Source organism: Mercenaria mercenaria, chromosome 5, assembly GCF_021730395.1.
Source record: "Mercenaria mercenaria strain notata chromosome 5, MADL_Memer_1, whole genome shotgun sequence".
Lineage (NCBI taxonomy): Eukaryota > Metazoa > Mollusca > Bivalvia > Venerida > Veneridae > Mercenaria > Mercenaria mercenaria.
In genome coordinates, this window is record NC_069365.1 from 96,573,416 (window position 1) to 96,595,838 (window position 22,423).

Consider the following 22,423-nt stretch of genomic DNA (forward strand, 5'->3'; position numbering starts at 1 on the left):
ATCCCTGAAACAAGATTTCAGTTAGTAGGGTACTTATAATTTAGTAATTGCGTTCACTATCATATTTACAGAACTCGCGAGTTACTAAAGGGTTGTTCTTAACTATAATTTTGTGTAGTAATAATTGAATAAGTATGAAATATTCTTTATCTTTCAACATATTTCCTTTTTGTAACGTTTAACGTGTCTTACTGGTTTGACATTGGAGACCTTTCCAACCAGCCGTGCAACCTTCCAAACAACTTCCATTTACGTTATCACAGATAGCTGGCCACGAGGAGCGGACACAAGTGCTGCTGCACTCACCTTTACAATCTTTCCCGTAATAACCATTACTGCATTCTGTAAAGCAAGATAACTGTTTAAAACATCTATTTCAGAAAAAGAATACTTTGCGAGAAAAAAAATCTGGGGATCAAGCATTTAATCCATAAACTTTTCATTTGGATTTTTAATAATATACTAAAGGCATGTGTCACACAGTATTCACAAAACATTTATCTCCATAGAATAATATGCATTTGCATTACCGATCGTTATAAACCTGTCATATCACAAAGACATGCAACTTATATTTATTGGAATTTCATGCCGTAAATGTCTTAAAAATGTCTTAAGAAAAGTGCAATTAGTATTTAAAATCAGAAATTCAGAAGCATGTACACTGAAGGGAAAATAATAAAGAAAAAATCTCACATCGTAAAAGAAACATAGAACAAATGAATTAAAGGATTTGTCAATGAGACATAAGCATATTTCTTTATAGTAAAAGCCTTGGAATAACTGGTTGTGAATTAATGCGGAGAAATATTATCATTGCGTAAGATGACCGATATGCCAATATATTCAAACAAACAAATGTATAAAATCTCAGAAGACTTAAAAGTTTGCAGTAATATATTTTTCTCACTTTCAGTGCATAGATCTGTCCGTTTAAATCCAGCATCACATCCATTAGGACAGTGACCATTGGTATTATTACATGTTGCAGAAAAGCAATTACCACATGTTTCTGCGCAGTCTCTGCCCCAATAACCACGCTCACATTCTGTAAAATAATCTATCGTTAAACAAAAAAGTACTTATTATTTGGCATGCAGATAAATCAGGATGATATTTCATACAGTAACTTTACAACCATACCCTGTGGACATGCGGGCAGGTACCTTTGTTTGATGTCATGATTACTATGGCTGAAAGAAATATAAGCCATAGAAACAAGTCGTTGGTATCTCTACGGGAAATGACAGCGCAATTACAGCGGATTTAAGTTTCATTTTAATAAACGAATCCTTAGTCTCTTTTACTGGCAAATTTAAACCGGTAACAACATATTTTTAACAAATGTTTGTGAATACATCCAACATAAATACATGACATAATGATGAATAATATCCAACACAAAAGTCAACAAAATTCATACATTGAATTTAGAAGGAAAATGTCGGGAGATAGCATAATACATTCGACATTACAAGGAACACCAACAACCCAACAATCCAACAAACATAAACCGCAATGATTGCAACAGAACAACAAATAAAGCGCAGAAAACCTAAAATACACAAAACGAAACAAAATCCCTGCACGATACTGCCTTGAAGCCAATTTGTAGAATTGTCATCTATCGTATTGGATAATGTAGCTAAATTCAGCTAACAGATATCTCCTTCGTGCAACATCCTACTAGATCTATACTAGTATTTAACAATTTATTCGTTATGGCAGTAACATTACAGTTCAGGGTAGAATTCTCAACTAACACTGTATCGACAAACATATTGAAAGTTATGGTAACTGTAATTAAGTCTCAGGTTGGCATGTCACAAACGCGTTTCTTTCAGGAAACCAATCTTTTCTATGAGGTTTCAACATTTTAACATTTTTTTTTCACGAACAGTTGTTGTTTCTTAAAAAATTATTTTTGTTTTACCTGGATATCCTTACAATTCCCACTTGTCTTAATTATTGGTTACGACATACGTTGTCATATTTATCTGATGCAAAGTCAACCTCGAACAGCATTGTTTGCAATAATAGGGATGCGCTCAGTACTTTAAGGGATATTTCTATCAGTTTTTCCATAGTTTATTGAGGTACATGTCTCAAACATAGTAATGAGGTACGATTGCTGATATTTAATCTCACAAATCCTATCAATGTTTTGTTATTTTGAAAGAATCTCACCGTTCTCGCACCGAGTGCCTTTCCATCCAGAAACGCAGCCATTTAAACATGTTCCTTCTATATTATCGCACGTAAAATGTCTTGAAGGATAACACGTACTACTGCAATGTTCACTACAATCTGAGCCAAAGAAACCATTGTCACATCCTACAAATCACACAATACATCCTGTCTATAAAGATCACCCTTGGGAGAGCCACAATGTGTTCTTTATCAGGAGGTGGTCTTTATTCACATGTTAAAATACACTGTAAATGTTAAAATGGGAAACAAAACATGTGGTCTTTAGAGTCAGGTGGTCTCTATTCAGTGGTGGTCTTTAACACAAGTTTGACTGTACATCAAATATAGCGGTATAATTTGCAGAGAAAAGTTTTGGCCAGCTTCTCAGAAAATGTTATTTAAATAACGTGTTTTTGTACATTATGTTCCATGCGTTAAGATACGGTTTAAAGTTTATACATTACGATATATCAAACATGTATTTTGTTATTTGAGGATCCTTTTCTAATTATTACAAATCAATTCAAATAATTTATAACTCATTGTACGTATAAAAATATCAGAACCTGGATTTCATTGTAAATATAGTTCTGTATATTTACATTTTTGTCAACAAGAATTAATTTATTAACTTGTATTTATTAACATTTTTCTGAACAATTACAATTACAATTTCTTTTGCAAAAGAGTGTACTGATAGATCCTTGCGCTCGATTAAATAAGTGATTGATATATTGCAACATTTCTAATACATTCCTGTGTCCCTAATTTCTTTCCATGATTTCGTGGTTGAGTCAATATTAACGAAAGTAACTCCAAAATGAAGAATAAACCCCTTACATGTTATGTTCCAAGGTAAAAATCCGCGAATTTATTTCTCTATGAAACAACCGCAGTTGGTTATACTGCGAAAAAATCAAATAATTTCACAGAAATAATATGCACTTTAAATAGAAAATATAGCCTACCTTCATATACTCTAAAATCACAGATTACGAGCTGTGTAGACGTGTTAGCGAGTTGTAGTCGTATAAGATTCCCAATAGGTACCCCGGTACATGTGACTTGCACGGTTGTTTCTTGTGGAATTGAGGCGTCATGTTGATAGCACAACACTCCCTCCGTGCTATATTTTTTCCGTTCGAAGTCTGATTTTGAGACATTCTGAACTATCAGTTTGAAATTCGGAAAATACGCTGAAATCAAACATATTTCGCAATCATGTAAAAAAATGTAAGAGTTTTTCAATAATAATGATATATAATTTTGAAGACTTCTATATGTAATAGGAATTTGAACAACACCCCTTTTGTGCTTATATATTCATATAATTTTTTATATTAACTGTACTGATGTATGTTCGTAAATGCTTTTTCTATATTTTTATAAAACAACGCAGCATTGTGTCCATAACAATACAATAAACGGTCTTGTTCGTCAATGTGCATGATTGATAGAAATTTCATAAATCTTACGCAAATAATTTTCTCTAGTGACAAACACAAGTTTTCTGAATGTTGCGGCGTAAGGCAACCAAAGTGTCCACCAAGGAGCAACCGTTCTCCGTGTACCAGCAGCGGTAGTGTTAGTAAAGCTACATGTGGATACAGCGTCATCATTAGCCAGATGTGAATACATTGGAGGACCTATGTTATCAATATGGCGAGAGGCTTCATCAAATGCAATATTTTCTGAAATAGAAACTTTCATAGTTATTAACATGGTGCAAACTGAAACATAGCATGCTAGCAGACTGAATTCAAATAGAACTAAAGACAAACCAAGATACTTCTCTCAGTTCTAATTTCTAATACAAATTAACCATAAATATGACGCGAAGACATCAAGGAGTATTGTTAATAAATTGTAATGATGGCATAATTTACAATTTGTATGGACACCGTTATGTGTAATTGTAAAATTGGTACTTCCTATGTTTTTTTTTTATTTTCAGGTTTAAACAAATGGTAGTCTGGCTTCCTGAGGGAATGACCATTCTATATGATTATTGCAAGCTTTTAAAAATAAAATATATTTAATTTAATAAACGCATTTAAAAAAACTTAATTTTACACTATGTTCGGAACAAAGGGCAATAACTGGTCGGTATACACATTTTCTGTTTAGTTAAACTTTTAAGTAAACGGAAACTATACTTATGTATGACGAACATGATGGCAGTAGGCAGTATCGACTGCATGTATCGATGATTTTTTCTGTTTATCACAACTTATTTTAATCTGATTATGACTTTTAGAATTTCTTTCAATGACTTGGTCTTCTCTTGTTGTATCTTTTAGGGTAATCTTGTAAACGTTCTGAGCAATTTGTTTCATAAACAAGAGGGTCATTGACCCTAAAGCGCTCACCTATGTACAAGGCTTCAAATGTGTTTGCATAAGTACAGAGTTAGGTATCTTCTATGTTAGTTTATATCACATACATTTCACAAACATTTTTGAACTTAGAGGGCAATAACTTCAATAACAGTAGTCATTACAAATCTGATATCACATGTCAAATATCAAGGCCCTGGCCATTACTGATTCAGAGAAGAAGATTTTCAAGACTTCTTATATAAAAGCCTATAGTAAGTACATGTCAGACACAGGGACGTGGCCATTTTTTATAATAGGGTGATCATTTGGACAAATATGGTCGAGAACCAAACCCTTATCTCAAATGCCAAATATCAAACTCTAGGGAAAGGATTTTTAAAGTCTAGTAGCTAAAAACCTATATATTTTTTTTTAAAAAGACCCATATGTACAATGAACTGAAACCATTTGAACAACCCTCGGGTGGTGTTAATCTTAATCCTCATTCAATGTAAAGAAAATTAGTCGGCTGATGAAGTCCATAGTAGATGGATGAAAGCTCCCAAGGTTAGCTTTCAATACATGCTTTTGTGTGAAAGTAAAAAGATATAAACATTTTCATAATGACTGAAACTACACAGTTGAATTTTTATTTAACTATAAAAGAGGACTTCCAAGAGATGAGTTTTGTAAAGTTTCATCAAAATCCCTTCTGTGGTTTTGAAGGAGGTAACTGTTGATGAAAAGGGACCACGCCCTATGGCGGCCATGTATTTTGACGAATCAGAATTTTTTTTAAATTGTTTATATGAGGTCACACGAAAACCATCTTTTAAAATCATTTTAAAATCGGGATAGCAGTTTCACACGAAGATTTCTAAAGTTTCCACTATATACATATAGGGAACATTGACCACACCACCTGACGGCCATTTTTTGACGAATCTAAATGATCTGAACAATCTTGTTAGAGGATTACATGTGTAAATTTATTTCAAAATCGGGCTAGCAGTTTTAGACAATAAGATTTTTTTAATTGCAATTGTATACATGATATACGGAAAGTGACCACACCCCCTGGCGGCCATGTCTTTTGACGAATCGTATTGAACAAGCTTGGTAGAGGGTCAAACAAGGACCTTTTGAGTAAATTTATTCTAAAATCGGACCAGTAATTTCTAACAAGAATATATTTTAGTTTTCCACAATATAGAAATAGAAAAGTAACCAATCCCACTGGTGGCCATTTTTTTTTTTTTTTTTTTTTTGGACAAATCAAAATAATTTCAACAATCTTCATAGAGGGTCACACAAAGACCATTTGTGTAAAATTATTTTAAAATCAGCCAAGAAGTTTCACACAAGAAGATTCTGTTATTTTCCACTATATACATATAGGGAAAAGTGGCCACGCTCCTTGGCGGCCACGTCTGTTTACGAATTGATTTAATTTTAGCAATCTTGGTAGAGGCTGACATAAGGAAGGACGATTTGTGTGAATTTTTTTCGTTTTAATATTTTTTTCTATTTTTAGCTCTTAGGGCCCCTATGTGCAGCCAAGCGAAACAGTTCAGTGGTTTTGAAGGAGATGGTTTTTTAAACACAAGTGTTGACGACGGACGGACGCACGCACGACAGACGACGGACGACAGACACAGCGTGACAACAATAGCTCACCCTGAGCATAAAAATATTTGATTTTTGTACGTCACAAATCATATCCAATTGTTAAAATCACTGCTAGTGAACACTTTGAAATATTATAGAGTACCAATATCAAAAGAACATAAAAATAAGCAGATAAATAGCGTATACCATAGTTGCAACTTAACATAATGCCGAAGATTATAAATGCGCAAAAACATAGTACGAAAGAAAAAAAAACAGTTTGCTTGCCTATAAATAAAACCGGTAAACGGTAGCGTTAACATTTTAGATATTTTGATGAAGAAATTTTACGACCCTTAGAAATAGACAATGAAATTTACTGTTTATCTCTTTTAAGGTGTCAATAATTATAAAGTGGACTTTTCATCTTCGAGGCGAGTACATTGTATTTGTTTATATCTAATCAATAACGTGATATTCCTGATTGTTTGAGCCAAAAAAAAAATTAAACACTTAAATATCTGAAAATACAAGGTTTAAACACCATGTCTATGGACAATGTTTGAAAACTCATATATTTCGGCGTATAGGGATCCCGTATATGCATGATAAATATACGGACTTCCTGTATACTAGATGTTCCGAATACGGGATCGTATATTAAGTCCGCATATTTGTAATTTACATCCCGTATACTCCCGTATTTTCCGCAGTGTTTGTGATAGTTCGTACCTTTCATCGTCGTTGCTTATTCATTATGGGAACTAAATCAGATCTGTAATTGAATGAACTTAGAGAATGTTTCAGACATACACATGCAATTTGAAGGAACCCAAATTGGAGTTATATATAAAAAGGCAAAATCATTACCAGTATTTCATACATTTTTCTAAAATTCTTTGCAAAAGGCTAAACTTCATAGTAAGTTTATGATATAATTTCCATACAAAATTATCATACTTACTAAACTGGCAACCAGGTCCTACCAATTTAAAGTCACACCCTGATTCGCAGTACCCTGTTACAGCGTGGCATTGTTCATTGTTGATGCAGTGACAGATATATTTGCAGTCTGTTCCATAACGCTTGATGCCAGTTGAAGTTGGACTGCATTGTGCATCTGGAGAAAGAGGTTTGCATTAAGTAAAGACTTTATATTTACCAACATTTGTCATTATCATAAAGACTGAGCAAACATTTTTAAATTTGAAAAGTACACATCTGTTATCGAAATTTACCCTCTGTCCTATAAACTAAATTTGTCTCGACATATTGAACATAAAGACATTAAACGGGAAAACGACAGTCTAAGAAAGCAAAAACCGAAACATCCTTCAACAGGGAAACAGTACAGTTTGGATATATTTACAACGTGACTGAGCGCATCTTTTAACACACATGACTACAAAATAATATTCACAGGAACTGCAAACAGGCACCAAGCCATACTTAATATATGATCATGGCTGTTTAGTGCAGTTTCAATCTTAGAAGCAACAAAACTATGAAGATCGTTTTTGGCACCCGGCCAAACGTCGAACCGCCAAACATCGCTCCGCCAAACGTCGGTATATGGTAGTCCGTCAAAATTGTCTTGCCGAACGTCAACCCGCCAGCTGTCACTCAGGGGCAACACTTGGATGGGTAACATTCGGCATGGCGCCATAACAACATTTAGCGGGGCGACGTTCGGTGGGCGACAATGTACATTTGTACATAACAAAAATACAAATATAATAACCGAAAATAACTGTAGGACAACTTAAATGTTCCGACCTAGTGACTACATAATACTCATGAAACGTAAAGATAATGATCTTTATTCAATCTAAGAATTAAAATTATCCTTTCGTCGACATTTTCATGTACTGATAAGAATCTTATTACCATACTAGTAATATATTACAGCAATTTTCATCATTGAATATGAAAATATTCTAATGTACAAGCATCTAACTAACATATGAGTTGACCACCCTCGTTAGTAAAACTATTTAGTTTTTGGTACGAACTATTTAAATTTGATAAGCCAGCCGTACAACATTGTGTCACTGAGCGATTGCATAAATGAATAAATTAAAATCTACGATGCTTATGATATTCAATCGGATAGATTGCATTCGATTAAGGGGACGCATATTGCTACATTCACAGTTCATACAGAAATGAGGAAGGGGTGCATGTTCAAGAAAGTGATGGTGGGAAGATAAAAAACATATTCCTAAACTGATATAATACTGATGGACAGCTGTAATACTCAGCACTTTGTGAATAAGGATGTGGTACTATGAATGTAATACGAAATCAGAGGTCTTTGTGAAAGTACATTCAACACAAAATATTAAGCTTTAGTAAACGGAAAAAACAGGTTTTAAACAATACCAGTGTTACAAATAATGTTGAAGGGATGAGAATTTCTCTCTTACGCACCAGAAGTGCTTAAATATGTAAAAATTTAACGCCACGTCATTTCAACTCTGGATGGACGCCATCTTTCTCATTGATAAAAAATATAAACAAAAAAAATCAGAGTGGGATTAGCATTGCAAGGGCATAACATGACATTCTACACAATAAATACCTTAGAACAGATATCTAAGATGCTACACAGGTCTGGTGGGTTAAATTCATAACGTCGTTCACTTGAAATTGACCTTGAAAAGGTGGTTAATTTTAGTTTATTTGCATGGTTTTTAATTTTCGCACGACTTCTCGGCGATTCACTGCAAAACGTATTACTGCGCCGGACGAACGGTAACTCTAATAAACAACGGGAGACAACTTGTGTCAGCACGTGTATGATTTAAAAAAACAACATGTATATGATTATAATTTCTTATCAAATAAAGAATCCTATTCAGATATTCGTCTTTAATATCAGAAAATTATTAATTGCTATGGACATTTATCAAAAAAAAATTACTTACAGTCGACTACTATGCACATCAAACTCGTTTCCGCTTCACTTGTTAGGCACTTCCGTTATACTTTTTGACCACAATAACAAAACACAAAATGAATCAATAAAGTCATTTATAAACCGACTGCAACTTAGATCAGTGTAAATGTAGTTGTTGTTACAACATTATACTTGTTCATTACGTTATGAGATAAAGTTTTTCTTGAACAGCTTAATCAATTAATTACGTTTAGATGATATTGCATTTACAACTTGTCCGACCCCGTTTCTTACGTGAATGACAGCAGTCTCGTGCAACCCGTGCAAACAGAATGAAAAGTATGGTGGAGAATGCAAGGAAAAATTGTAAATGACATTAAAGTGGGGATAATGTATATTCGTCCAGTTTTGATCATTGACATTCCTGCTGTGTATTAGTAAGTTTTTTTGAATAAGATAAGAATGTTACTTTTGCACATATAAACATTGATTGGACCTTGCAACCAAATTTCATACCTTATTTTAAGGATTTTTAAGACAGTACATTTTCAAATGTTTGCTGAATGTGTTTTGATATTTATGTTCATTGTAGTTCATGAATACCAAGTTGAAAATTAACACTGGGACCATTTCTAGGCCCTTATTGTAAGTCACTCGACTTCTGTAACGATAAATGTTGATCGTTACGCCGCGTAGAATAACACCAATAGCACAAAAGCACGATACTACGATGATGAAATGTCAAAACGATGAAACCTCGATGTTGAAAAGTCGACACAATAATGGCGAAAACTCAAAACCACGGTGATGAAAAGTCAAAACCACGATGATGCAAAGTCGAAACAACGAAACCACGATGTCGAAATGTCGAAAAGAAATGTTGAAAACAACGATTATGGAAAGTCGAAATCACATTGATGAAAAGTCGAAACAACGAAACAACGTTGATGAAAAGTCGAACCTATGATGATGAAAAGCCGAAACAACGAAAAATCGAAAACGCGATGTTGAAATGTCGAAGCCACGATGATGAAAATGCGTAATAATATCGCTCTTTTATCATCGTTGTTTCGTAGTTTCGAGTTTTCGCCATCGTAGTTTCGACCTTTCATCATCGTAGTTTCATTGTTTCGTCTTTTCAAATTGTTTTCGGGCTTATGAGTTTTATTTTACGCGGCGATGTCCAATACGGAGCACTGTATTGAACAGTATGTTAAGAGCTTTCAGAAAATTTTGACACTTGTAAAACTATGAAGTTACGATAAAAATGATTCAGGTCCGCTTAAATTAACGAATATCACAATAATTTTAGTACATGTATTTTTAAATGTATATATCTCGTCAAATCATTTCAAGATACATTGTGATACAAACTAACAGAAAACATTTAAAAAGCATATCATATAATGATATTTGCAATTATTTCATGAATTATTCTATGGTAACATGTTAAGATTTAATGTGACAGTTTCTGATTTTTGTTCCAGTAAAAATAAATTTTGATTGATGAACATTCAATTTATTAATATTTTTGGTTTGGAGTGGGTCATGGTGTGGGATTGGGATGGGCGGGCTTATTGCAACGTTATATCGACACAGACGGCTTTTTCATGGTGAAGGAAAACCGCAGGTGTTGCTCTGAGCATTGTTTCCATGTTTCTACTGTGCACATGAAATTGGTTCCTTAACAGCTATGTATATCATGTTCGCACAAACTATCACGCCCAACAACAATGTTGCCTGAATCGGATTAAAGTAATAACAGGAAAGAAATGCGAATACTCAGCAAGAGTACTTCGTTAACTTTATCAATAAACCTTTCAAAAAGATTTCAGAGAAGTACCTCTACATACTTAATATGCATATTATTGAACGATTTCATAATGTGTTTTTTCCAATTCTGTGGATATTTTATATTCATTGAAAACAGTTGATATTTTTGGCCCTTAACAAGGTATCAAGACAGGAGCAGCGAATAGTAAGTGACGCCTACTAGATATAATTCATGTGAATGAATAAGCAGTAACTTTATATCCAGCTGAGAAATTCTTCAATAATCCACGTTTTACGTTTTTAACATTTTGTTAATTAAACGTATACGTACCCGATTTAAAGATGAAACTACATATAATAAAACAAATGATAAATCCATACACCATTTTATCTCAAACAAAAGCACATTCTTTTCATAGAGTCATGTGCAGGTTTTCCTTATTTGAAAGAGGAAGTGAATGCATGTTTTTAATGAACAAGTATGTTATGTTTAGTCGATAACTTACTGATGCATTGAAAATGAATTTTGGTTGTTTCATACAATATACATCTTTGTTACCGTGTACAGTGTAAACATTTTATATTGTCAAAGCTCCTCCTTTCAACAATTAATGTACGAGTTTCGACAGGATTGCGAATTTTAGAGAAAATCAGCTACAAGTTGCAAACTAAATATTAGCATTACACAACGTCATTAGCATTTGCTGCTCATAAATATTATAATATAATAGTAAGATCGGTTGTCATTCATTCATTCTTTCATAAAAGCCCATCGTTTATATTTCTCGTTACTTGTTCACGTATACACAGACAGTCCTTAACACAAAGTAAAAGTACGCGAAGACCTCTTTCAAATAATTTACTATAATTATTATGTGAAACAATGAATTTAGGTACTATTATCAGATATAACGTGTCTACGAAAAAAAATAAAAAAAAAATCATTCTGTCGTTACATTGTTTTAAAAAAATTTAAGCTCTTAATATACAAAAACAACAGTACCAGATTGTCACAAAATAAGCCCGTCTAAATATTCAGTGAGTTACGTATCATAAAGGTAATTATGTTGATGTTGTACGCCTTGTTGACCCCTAGGAATCAAGGTATTTGTGAGGTTCCACGTAGGATGATATTGACAATCAAATCAAAATTGTTTGAATGGACAAGGCTAAATTCGAAGATTTGGAGTAATTCAATGGCCATCATCCAAGTGTGCCTAACGCGATTTAGGTGGCTATCGAACTTGACCGAGATATTATGCCCAAAAACATTGTGACAAAGATGGGTGAAGATCGGAAAAAAACTGTTTTCGTTTTGGAAAGGTTGAAATATTAGATTCGAACTTTTATACAACAATGCAGGCACTGATGTTGGTTTTCGTTTTGGCAAGGCTGCAATCATAGAATCGTACATTTATACATTAATGTACGCACTAATATCGGTTTCCGTTTTGAGGAAGGTTGCAATGGTAGATACGACCTTGTATACACCAATGCACGCAATGATGTTGGGTTTCATTTTGGGAAGTTTACAAGGTTAGATTCGAACTTTTATATATCTATGTATGCACTGATGATTGCTTTCGTTTTGGAAAGGTTGGGATCCTAGATCCAACCTCGTACGTCATGATCAATGCATGCACTGAAGTGGTTTTCGTTCTGTGGAGGTTCCGATGTTAGATTAGAGCTTTTATACATCAATGCATGTGCTGATGTTGTTTTTCGTTCTTGGAAATTTGCAATGTTAGATTCTGATGTTGGTTTTTGTTTCGGAAAGGTTGCGTTGAAACTTCTTACATCCAAACTTTATACGCCCCTGTAGAATTTTGGGATTGAAATGGGTGAGTCATTGGCAGATGGATTGTGATAATAAGTCTTATAATTGTTTAACTCATTTCACCCATATAATGAAATTATAAATAGAAACCTTACAACACTTGTTAAAGATGTATCTTTTTTCATATGTAGAATGCCGCCAGTATTAATATACAGGTTATATTATACCTAAATAGTTTTCTTTTGATCAAAGTGTAATAAGACTAAATGCCGACTTGATAACAATACCAGAAATGATATGACATATTAAATGTTATTATTCTTCTGTATTTTATATAACGTTATTTGTCTATGATATTGAGACAAATTTTTGTGCGGACATGTGGCATTGCACTGACATTACTGTTTTTCAAATAGCGATGTCATTCGATTGAATTCACTCAATAAAATTCATGTATTTAATTTTAAAACCTTAATTTATCTCTTATTTATTGCTCTTGATCTTATTTCAATGTTTTAAGACCTTTAAATTTTATGCAGCGAAAATAATGACACTCACATCAATATTAAAACACGAAAATATCGGTAAAACAATGCTCCCCGAGATGTGATCCAAAGAAAATAAATGGAATCCCCTGTCTGGGCACATATAATTGAATAACTAATGTTAAAGATTAAAAAGCAAACCTTCAGTAAAAATCATCACACCAGAAGATAATAGGTAAGGGTAGATTTCTCAGAAGCACAAAGCACCACACACACAGCCTCAAAGCCACGCATTGCAAAGTAGGCACACAACAAAAAGAAACTGTAACCGTAAAATACTACAGACAGGTTGCTTAAAAAAATTGCAACAACTACATTTTGATTTAATAATATAGATAGGGGGAGAGGGAGGGGTGAGGGCTAGAAACGGGGGTTTGGGGGATCTATTGAAAGGGAAAGTAGAACATGGATCAAAAGGGAGTGCTACGTTCCTTAATCACAGTTGCATTGCAACGTAAACTTGCGCAGACACTCATGTACAAAAGACAGACACAAACGAGAAGAATTGCTCGAAAGACGACATTATGGCAACACAAGGCATGTTATGTAAAATGTAAAAAAAAACCATTAGAACCAGTTACGTATGTAATCTATGCCGCTGCGAGCAACAAGGAAAACAACCTCAAGGGCCCGATGAAACAGGACAGAAACAGAAATCAAAATAGCTCATTCTAGGTAGAATTTTAAGAAATACCTATCACAGAGCCCTCCACCTGTTTTGTCAGAAACAATCAAAGGGGAAAGCGTAGCGTCCAACTGTAAAGGGGATAACACTAGTCATTTTTGCGAAATAAATTCAAATTTAGATTTTATCATAACTACATACTTTTACACAGTTATAGTTTTCACCTAGTTAAGAATGATCCATACTGATCTTTCTTTATCAATAAATATCGATTTTAAGATTAAAGTAAATATTCGTTCACATAAAATGACTTCATTCAATTAATGTTGATTTAAGCAATTCAGTAGTTTTAAGGCGTCACATTGAGTTATTTCTTTTTTTTTCTTTTTTGAATCAGGAAGTAACTTAATGCTTAAATAAATATTTAAAACTAAAATTGTCATGAAGACTACGACACTGTAACTGATACTCTTAAATGAGCACATACCTGAATGATTTCTCTATAAAATTGGAAGTATAAAAAAGATTGATAAAAACAGATATATTAAAGTCCAAATAACGATTTGTATGCTATTAATTCTGATATTTTTGTAATGTATTAAAGTTTATATATTATATACTGCCAATCATGTACACAAACTCATAAAAAACAAAGACAAATATCAAACAGGGAATGCCACGTACCAAAACCGCAGCCCCCCCCCCCCCCCCGCCCCCGCCAAAAAAAACGAAACCTACAGCACGCAGACGTGCACACCACAAACACACACTCACACACACATACACGCGCACACACACAAAGCCAACACACGAGGACAAAACGAACAAACAAAGGAACACAGTGGGGCACCGCCTTGGAACGGTCAGTGGCATAAGTTAGAACTTGCATTTTATTATAAATTATTGAACGGCTTCTTAATTCTGTTATTGAATCTGTTTAAAGTTCTTTCAGCTTTGTTATTGTTTTCAAAGAATGGCATACTAGTAAAAGAGTAAAAGCGAACATTCATGTTCGTTTAAGATAAACGACCAAACTAAAATAAAGACAATAGTTTCCTTAGAGAACTTTTCTCATATTTGGACTTTGATTTTAAAAGACATCTGGCCTTTGTTATTTTAATCCTGTTATATAGACATTGATTATTGTCCCAGTTGACTATCATCTAGGGATATGCTGCCGGATATAAATAAAATTTGGAAAGCAGATCCCTCGGAAGCACCGAGAACAAGGCAAACAGTGAAAACTGCAGACTTGGTTTGATTTTGTTCATGAGCAGTAACGTAAAATGCAACACTGACTACGCTCCCTAAAAGCTGCTGTTAGATGAAACTTATCTGTCATGCAACCCATCATTTAGTTTGACATAAAAGCGGAATGAGATACATGTAGATGTCAACGAAAACATCTATGAAAAAGGTATACAATCGCACAAAAGAAAATGAAATTATATACTCGTGCATAATTTAAAATCATAGATAAGTCTCTCTACTGTATATATCAAGTCAAGTGTACGAACGTGTAGCATCTCCATATTTTAAATTTGGTAAAACCCGCCTTTGTGCGAGTGTATTGACAAGCACTGCATTTAGATTTGCTGTGCAACCACGCGTATTATCAGTTGACAAATAACTGTAACAGATCAGTTACCGACAGAAAGTTACTTAAATGCACACAGCAGTCAGACATATTAATTTTCAACGCTATAGAGAGGTTAAAGGTTAAAACTTTTTTGGATCGGATCCTTTTAGTACGAAGTTGTATTAAGATATCTAATAATATCTGTGCGTAAATGTTTCAATTCATCTGACCTTGTCTCGTTAATATAGAGCATTTATGCTTTATATCCATGTACATTTTGGAAAGGTATAGCCTTTTGACTTTTTGCAAATAATAAACAATAAATCAATTTTTATACCGTTTTGTCACTGTTTGTTTGTTAAACGTATAATATCATCAATATATTAAACGAAAAAACTCGAATTGTCCATCTAACTGACTGCAATTTTCCGTGTGTATTAGTATTGATGATTTATTTAACATTTCAATAGTTATAAAGTACGTACCCGCTTTTGAGATAAAACCACATGAATGTACATATATAATCAATCCAACAAGTTTTAGTATCCAGTCAAAGTAATATCGTGTCATTTTGTGAAGTGATTTTCCTGCTTGAAAGAGGAAGTAATTTTATAGAACGGCTTTACAAAAATACACTTGAGCAAAGCAAAAGGCTTTTATCATATGCATCATTTGGTTTAATATAATTTAAGATATAACCATATATAAAATATATCATTTTAGTGATTTATTTAACATCGAACATATATCCTCGAGATCCAGTTAACTTCCAGAGAGACAAAATATAGCTTCCCCGGTCCCAATTAGTTAAAAAGACTAAAATGTCACTGCTTATTAGTGAGACATGAAAACAGAGAGTATATATGCAAATGCTGAACCAGTACGAATGTGTAGTACAATTCGGTGTGTATATAAAGCAGCACGAAACTAATCTTATTGGGTATGTGGACTTGCCATTGAATGCGCGCGCTCGTTTGTAATGCTAGGAGCTTTGCCGTAATTGGTCTGGTATATTGTGGTGGTGATTTAGTATGTATAAATTTGTTTTTTTCGTAAAGATTGCGAAGTATTAAGTATAAGAAAACTCTGGTAAAAACTTATTTTGGTCGGTAAAAAATTCTGGCGAAATCCTGGATAACTTTAGAATTAAAAATTACAAGGTGTCTTCAGTCAGTACATGCGATTTTTTACTTTGTATACGACTTTACCTCATAACTTAATAAATGAAAAACAAACTGCCCTGATTCAAAAGACAAGTAATTGGTATTCCCATGGGAACAAATTGTGCACCCCTTGTCGCAGATTTGTTTTTATATTGTTATGAATGAGATTTTATGTTGAGCTTTTCTCAAGATACACAGGCAGACATTATTACTGCATATGATAATACATCACGCTATCTGGATGATATACTTAATATGGATAATCCGTTTTTGATCAGTTAATGGAAAATATTTATCCCAGAGAGCTGCAGTTAAATAAAACTATAACAACTCGGATAATACTGCTTCATTTCTAGATTTACATCTCTCTATTTACAACAATGTTATACATACTAACATTTATGACAAGGGGGATGTCAGTATTGTAAATTTCCCCCATTTGGATGGGGATGTACCCCAGGCTTATAGGGTATATATTTCTCAGTTAATTCGGTTTGCATGAGCATGTAGTCATGTTGAGGATTTCATTGAACGTAACTTATATATTACAAATAAGCTCCTTAATCAAGGCTACCGTTATTATAAATTAGGTAAATACTTTTCCAGATTTTACTATCGTAATTCAGATTTGATTTTGAAATACAATAGCAATTTAAAGACACTTCTGCGAGAAGGTATATCAAAACCCGCTTTTTATGGGGATGTGGTTTACAAACTTCGTAAGATTTTGGGTCATGGCAATTTTCCAGTTGTATATATTTAGTAAGATTATTAAACGTTTTATGAAAAGAGGTTATGACCCAACTGTTTTGAGACACCCCGCATGTTTGGTGTTCAGCCCATTTACAGATGTACGCTACGCTTTCCTCTTTGATTGTGTCTGACGGAACAGGTGGCGGACTCTATGATTAGTAGTTCTTAAATCCCACCAGGACTGAGCTATTATGATTTTCGTCTTCTGGCCCGTTTTTTTCGAGTCCTTAAGGGTGTTTCCTTTGTTGCTCTGTCTTCTGCAAAGGCATTGCGTACATACGTTTTAGGTTCTTAAGGATTGCATTTTTATATACATATATACAAGAGCTGCGTTTTTGGAACGTGGCTTTCGAAATATCCCTGTTGGATATTCTTTCTTGGTTTTTTTTGCCCTATACATTGAAGAATGCTCTTTTGTAATTTAACTGAGTAGTAAAAGACATCATTGAAAAAAGCTTATCACAAAAGGACAAACTTGTTAAATCTGGTTTTGTGTATCATTGGTTTTAACAGAAATGCATGATATTGTGAAAGTGAACATATTTGAAAGGATTATATATATATGCAAATATAGATGGAATTACAAAGAGTTAAACTAATAATGAACCAATACATTTTCCCTTAAGTTGTGGCGCTTTTTTTTCATTGTCGTAACTTTAACTTGTCATGTTAAGATTTTCCTTATTTGAAAGAAACCTGGCACGCGACCCTTTCATTTTTATTTGCCGATGTTTCTAAGTATATTCTAATGTTTCCAAAAATGAGCTTTTAATTAATTCTGCATTTGTAGAAGATTTTATTCGAAAGTACAGAATCTCCTTAAAGTCATTTATGAGGTCTAATATAGTCAAAAGTGTCCCTGAGAATTTTACTCTTGTCCATGACATGAATTTGAGCTTGGGTGACTGTTTTCAAGTAAGGAATCTAATTTCAGTCTGAAAGACGAATGTCATTTTGAATACAAAAAAAAAATGGTTTATGGTAGGTAAGAGGTAAGACTTCATTCATTAGGTTAACTAACTGCATATTCCGTGTATCTATCTCTGGTGATTTGGTGCTTTGTTGGCATAATGACGTAATAGTGTGCACGCTTGAACAATAGAAAGGGTGACACAAAGAATGGACAAAATAAACATTATGAAAACCTAAACACTTTGTCTAGTCGCTAATTCCTATATAAAACCAAAGTTGCGGTTTAACAGTATTGAATGAAAGCCCTGTTGTAGATTTTTAAGCGCGTGCGTTTTGTTTGTATAGTGGATTAACTGCATTCCATTCGAACAATTTTACATCCAGTCTTTTAAAATAATAACCAAAGTGGTTAAAACTAGTTAAAATAACTGAATCAGAGATTCCTCCTCCCTTGTCTAGAAGACAACGAGCTCATTTTTGCCACGCTAATTATTGTAAAGGCACTATATGATTTGAAGATATTTGGCCAACATAAGTTGATATAATGCCATGCTAATAATAAAAATACCCATTGTAATACTTTACAAAATGTAAGTAAGGCGAATAAAATCTAGATATGTGAAAAGTTTTATTCACGATAACAAGGAAACAGAAACGCTCGATATAAATGGGCAAAACGTTAATACGAGAGAGCAAAATATGTCGTAATCTTAGTTACTGTTAAATTTCAGCATTAAGACAACATAATGTTATTTTGCACTGGTTTCAGTACACAACGTAGTCATATTGATTAAAAATACTTTACTGAAATGACCGGTGCACGTTTTTTTGTAAAGTTTGTGTGATTTCCATATAACATAAGCCTGACGGAGGGTACGCACAGTTAAACGTTGCATGCTTCAAAACGTCATTTTGAAACACAGACTAGTTAACATATTACGCTATTCAACTTGATTATAAAACTCTATAACCACACACAAGCATACATGTGATTTACTGATCAAGTATCTTTAGGGATTGTGACACAATTTTAAAAGGCAAATCAAGCCGACAGCAACAATTAACATCAGACTATTTACATAGTATTTTATTTCAAAAGGTTATAGTTTATACTAATGAAAGCTATAAATTCATCAATTGTTTATGTTGTTTAATCTATTCATGTCACAAAGACCAAGTAACTGAATACTTATGAACACCTTGAAATTGTAAGTGCTTCAACATGTTCAAGTCTACATGATAAAGAGAGCATGTGTAATCACTGATTTCATTATAAATTTGCTGACGTTGTAGTCACTGTTGTAAAAATTCAATATTAGTCCTGTGTTAATACTGTAGTGTAACAGCGCACTGCATGTCTTACAAATATTTGATATATGCTACATAAGGTAAATATCAGTCTCATTTGAAAAGTAAGGTCAACAACCTGAAAGGAAATATAATATGTGATTTTTTTCATATTTCATTGTAATGAACAATGAATACAAGTAGCGTTTTTTCCTCATGAACTGCATGTGATTTTGTCCTTGTTGTTTCACAGTCTTTGACCTTTGAATGCAAGGCTCAGTTATTACATTTGCTATCAAATGTAGTGTATCATGTTTCTGATTTTACAAAAGATTGAATTAGATAATTACATTGTTATGATCAAAAATTACTTGACGATTTGTACCATTTCCATGTACGCGTTATATCAGAACGGGGCTACTTTAGCATACATCGGGGGTTATTTTCGTCCCACGTACATAATAAAAGTAATGGCAACTTAAGTTGAATTAAAAATACATTAACGAAATTACATAAAACAAAATGTAAGACAAATAAAGTATCACTAAATACGTTTTGTATATCTAAAGAAGAGTCATTATCATGGCACGAGGTACTAAAAGTACTAAAAGACCAAAAAAAAACAACAAAAAAACAACAACAACAACAACATTTAACCATACCTAAAATATAGACACTGCTCGATTTAGACCGTTTTAGTCATTCGGTATCTGTGTCTGAAAATACTAAGGATCGGCATGGCAAAGCTCACTATGTGTGATCTTAAAACGTCTTAAGTTATGAAGTATCATTATCCGGATTAAAAATAGAAATACGCATATTAGAAGTCATCCCTTAATCAAAGAAAAAAATACTAAGATGAAGGTTGATATCGTTCTCAAGTTTACACTGACGAATTTGAATTGACAAGCTATATTTATATTAGTATACTAGGTTCACTACAATTTTAAAAGGCAATAGCACAATGTATTGATTTAATTATATAACTGATCCATTCATAACATGATCGGGTTTCAGTTGATCATCCGAGTTAACTAGTATTCAGAATACATGACTCTTCATTATAAATGGCTTATTAGATATTGTACTATTATGGCATATCGCCGTAAACGCATGCAGTTGTTTTAAACCCACCCGCACCGAGTGCTTTTCTAAGATTGTAAGAAATGCGTTTGTTCTACCCGCCCATCAACCGCGAAAAATGACTGATATAGTATAAGCAAAAACGAAACGTTTCCTTTCAGCTTTGAAATTATTGTGTTGATGAAGCACTGCTGTTGTCCTAGACATAAATATCACTTTATCATTGTTTAATAAACTAAAAAGATAGTACTTACCAGACGCTGGGATGAGACTTATTACGATTATTAAAAATCCATTAAACCTTAAATTTCCATTTTGATTCTGTCCAGCCATCTCAAAAAATAAACTGTTTTATGTGTGCGAGGTTTATTTGAAAGAGGAAGTATATCTAGCACTTGAAAATATATTTGCAGACACCAGATATTTTGATTGGTAGGTTGGACGTATTTAAATAAAAATAATATAGAGGTATCGTCGGCGGGGATGTGGACTCTATATCATTAATTGATGGTTTGCATAGTGGTGTAAAAAAACATATTTTTACAAGAAGAATATTCAAGCGAACACGATGACTTTTAAATTATTGTCATTTATGTTTCCTAATCAATAAATAGAGGATATTACATGATTGTCGTTTCATATTAAATTTATTGAACGAGTTAAATAAAAAAATAAAATTCGAGGCTCTGTCGAGCATTTTATCAATTTTATTCAACGAGTTTAATAAATTCAATGTGGAAAGTCACAAATGTAATATTCTTTTTATCACATGTTAGCCTTTCTTGTCGAAACATCAAAAAATCGACTTTATTTTACCATATAAACAAAACAATTTGACCGACGTCGCCTAAACTATAAATGACGTCGACGTCAAAGCTTTATTACACTAATGTATTATCATTTTTATTTAATGGCTTTATTACATTCCCGCGACGTCAAAAATGTGATAAATTAGTTTATTGCAACCTGCAGAACAAAGATATCTTATGTAACGGTTTTATAGACAACCTATAGTGCTCCTGTGTGTATACATTTACACATACCGCTGTTTCTATATCGTCACCACAACGCAAGAAGTGGATAACTGCGTTGACTTAAAGAAGAACTTATTCGCTTTTTGCGCTAAGGTGACGATATGGACAGTTGTATGGGTGGCTGCGTGCTTTCTTTGAATGTGTTAGTTTTTTTTTGTCACTTTTTCAGCATAACAATGAATATTACATCAACACGTTATGTGTTTAACTGTATATGTACTACTAAATCTATGTTATGTTATAACATACATTCACGATGAACACTAACGAATTTTACACACAAAATTTACTATACAAGAAAACCCGTGAGAGTATTTTTCGTTTAGAATGATTAATTTAAAATCTCGAAGAAATCTTATAACACAAGTACTAATAAAGTTCCTACTGTATCTCTTGACTCTATATTAACCAGATGAAAATAAGTAACTTGAAATATAAAATAGTGTTTAGTACTGTTTACCATAGTTGCGCTTCCGCTACTTTTCCGCTGACAAAGATAAGTCCTTGACAAATGCTTCACACATTTGACGTGTTTTTATTTGCTAAAACAAGTGTTTAAAATATATGATAAATATCAGTTGTGTTTGTTTTGTTGGGTTTACACAACTATAGGCCATATTGCGCCTTTCTAACTCTGAAGGTTTGGAAAGACCCCACATGTCCCTCAGGCATTATTACATCACGGGCGGGCACCTGTATAGAGCCACCGACCTTCCGTAAGCTAGGAGGATAGCGTCCTCACAAGAAGAAATATATTATTTTTGAAAAAGCATTAAAGTTTCATTTCCATAACATTTCAACTACTATTTTAGAGTAGCGAAAATGTACAATCTACTTAGAATGAGTTTGTCTTTGTTTCCATTGCCAGCTGAACGTT

The 22,423-nt window shown here is 33.3% G+C and overlaps 1 protein-coding gene across 1 annotated transcript in view; it reads right to left on the reverse strand.

Annotated features, from left to right (window-relative positions):
- Positions 1 to 20,874, reverse strand: part of LOC128557421 (cell death abnormality protein 1-like) — a 30,159-nt gene extending 9,285 nt beyond the window's left edge. The window contains exons 1-7 of the mRNA XM_053544792.1: positions 20,767 to 20,874; positions 7,081 to 7,236; positions 3,666 to 3,881; positions 3,159 to 3,386; positions 2,188 to 2,334; positions 911 to 1,048; positions 193 to 342 (exon numbers count right to left, since the gene is read on the reverse strand). Coding sequence (XP_053400767.1) covers positions 193 to 342; positions 911 to 1,048; positions 2,188 to 2,334; positions 3,159 to 3,386; positions 3,666 to 3,881; positions 7,081 to 7,236; positions 20,767 to 20,845 — 1,114 coding nt within the window. The 5' untranslated portion in view covers positions 20,846 to 20,874. The remainder of the gene's footprint in view (positions 1 to 192; positions 343 to 910; positions 1,049 to 2,187; positions 2,335 to 3,158; positions 3,387 to 3,665; positions 3,882 to 7,080; positions 7,237 to 20,766) is intronic.
- Positions 20,875 to 22,423: the final 1,549 nt, after the last annotated feature.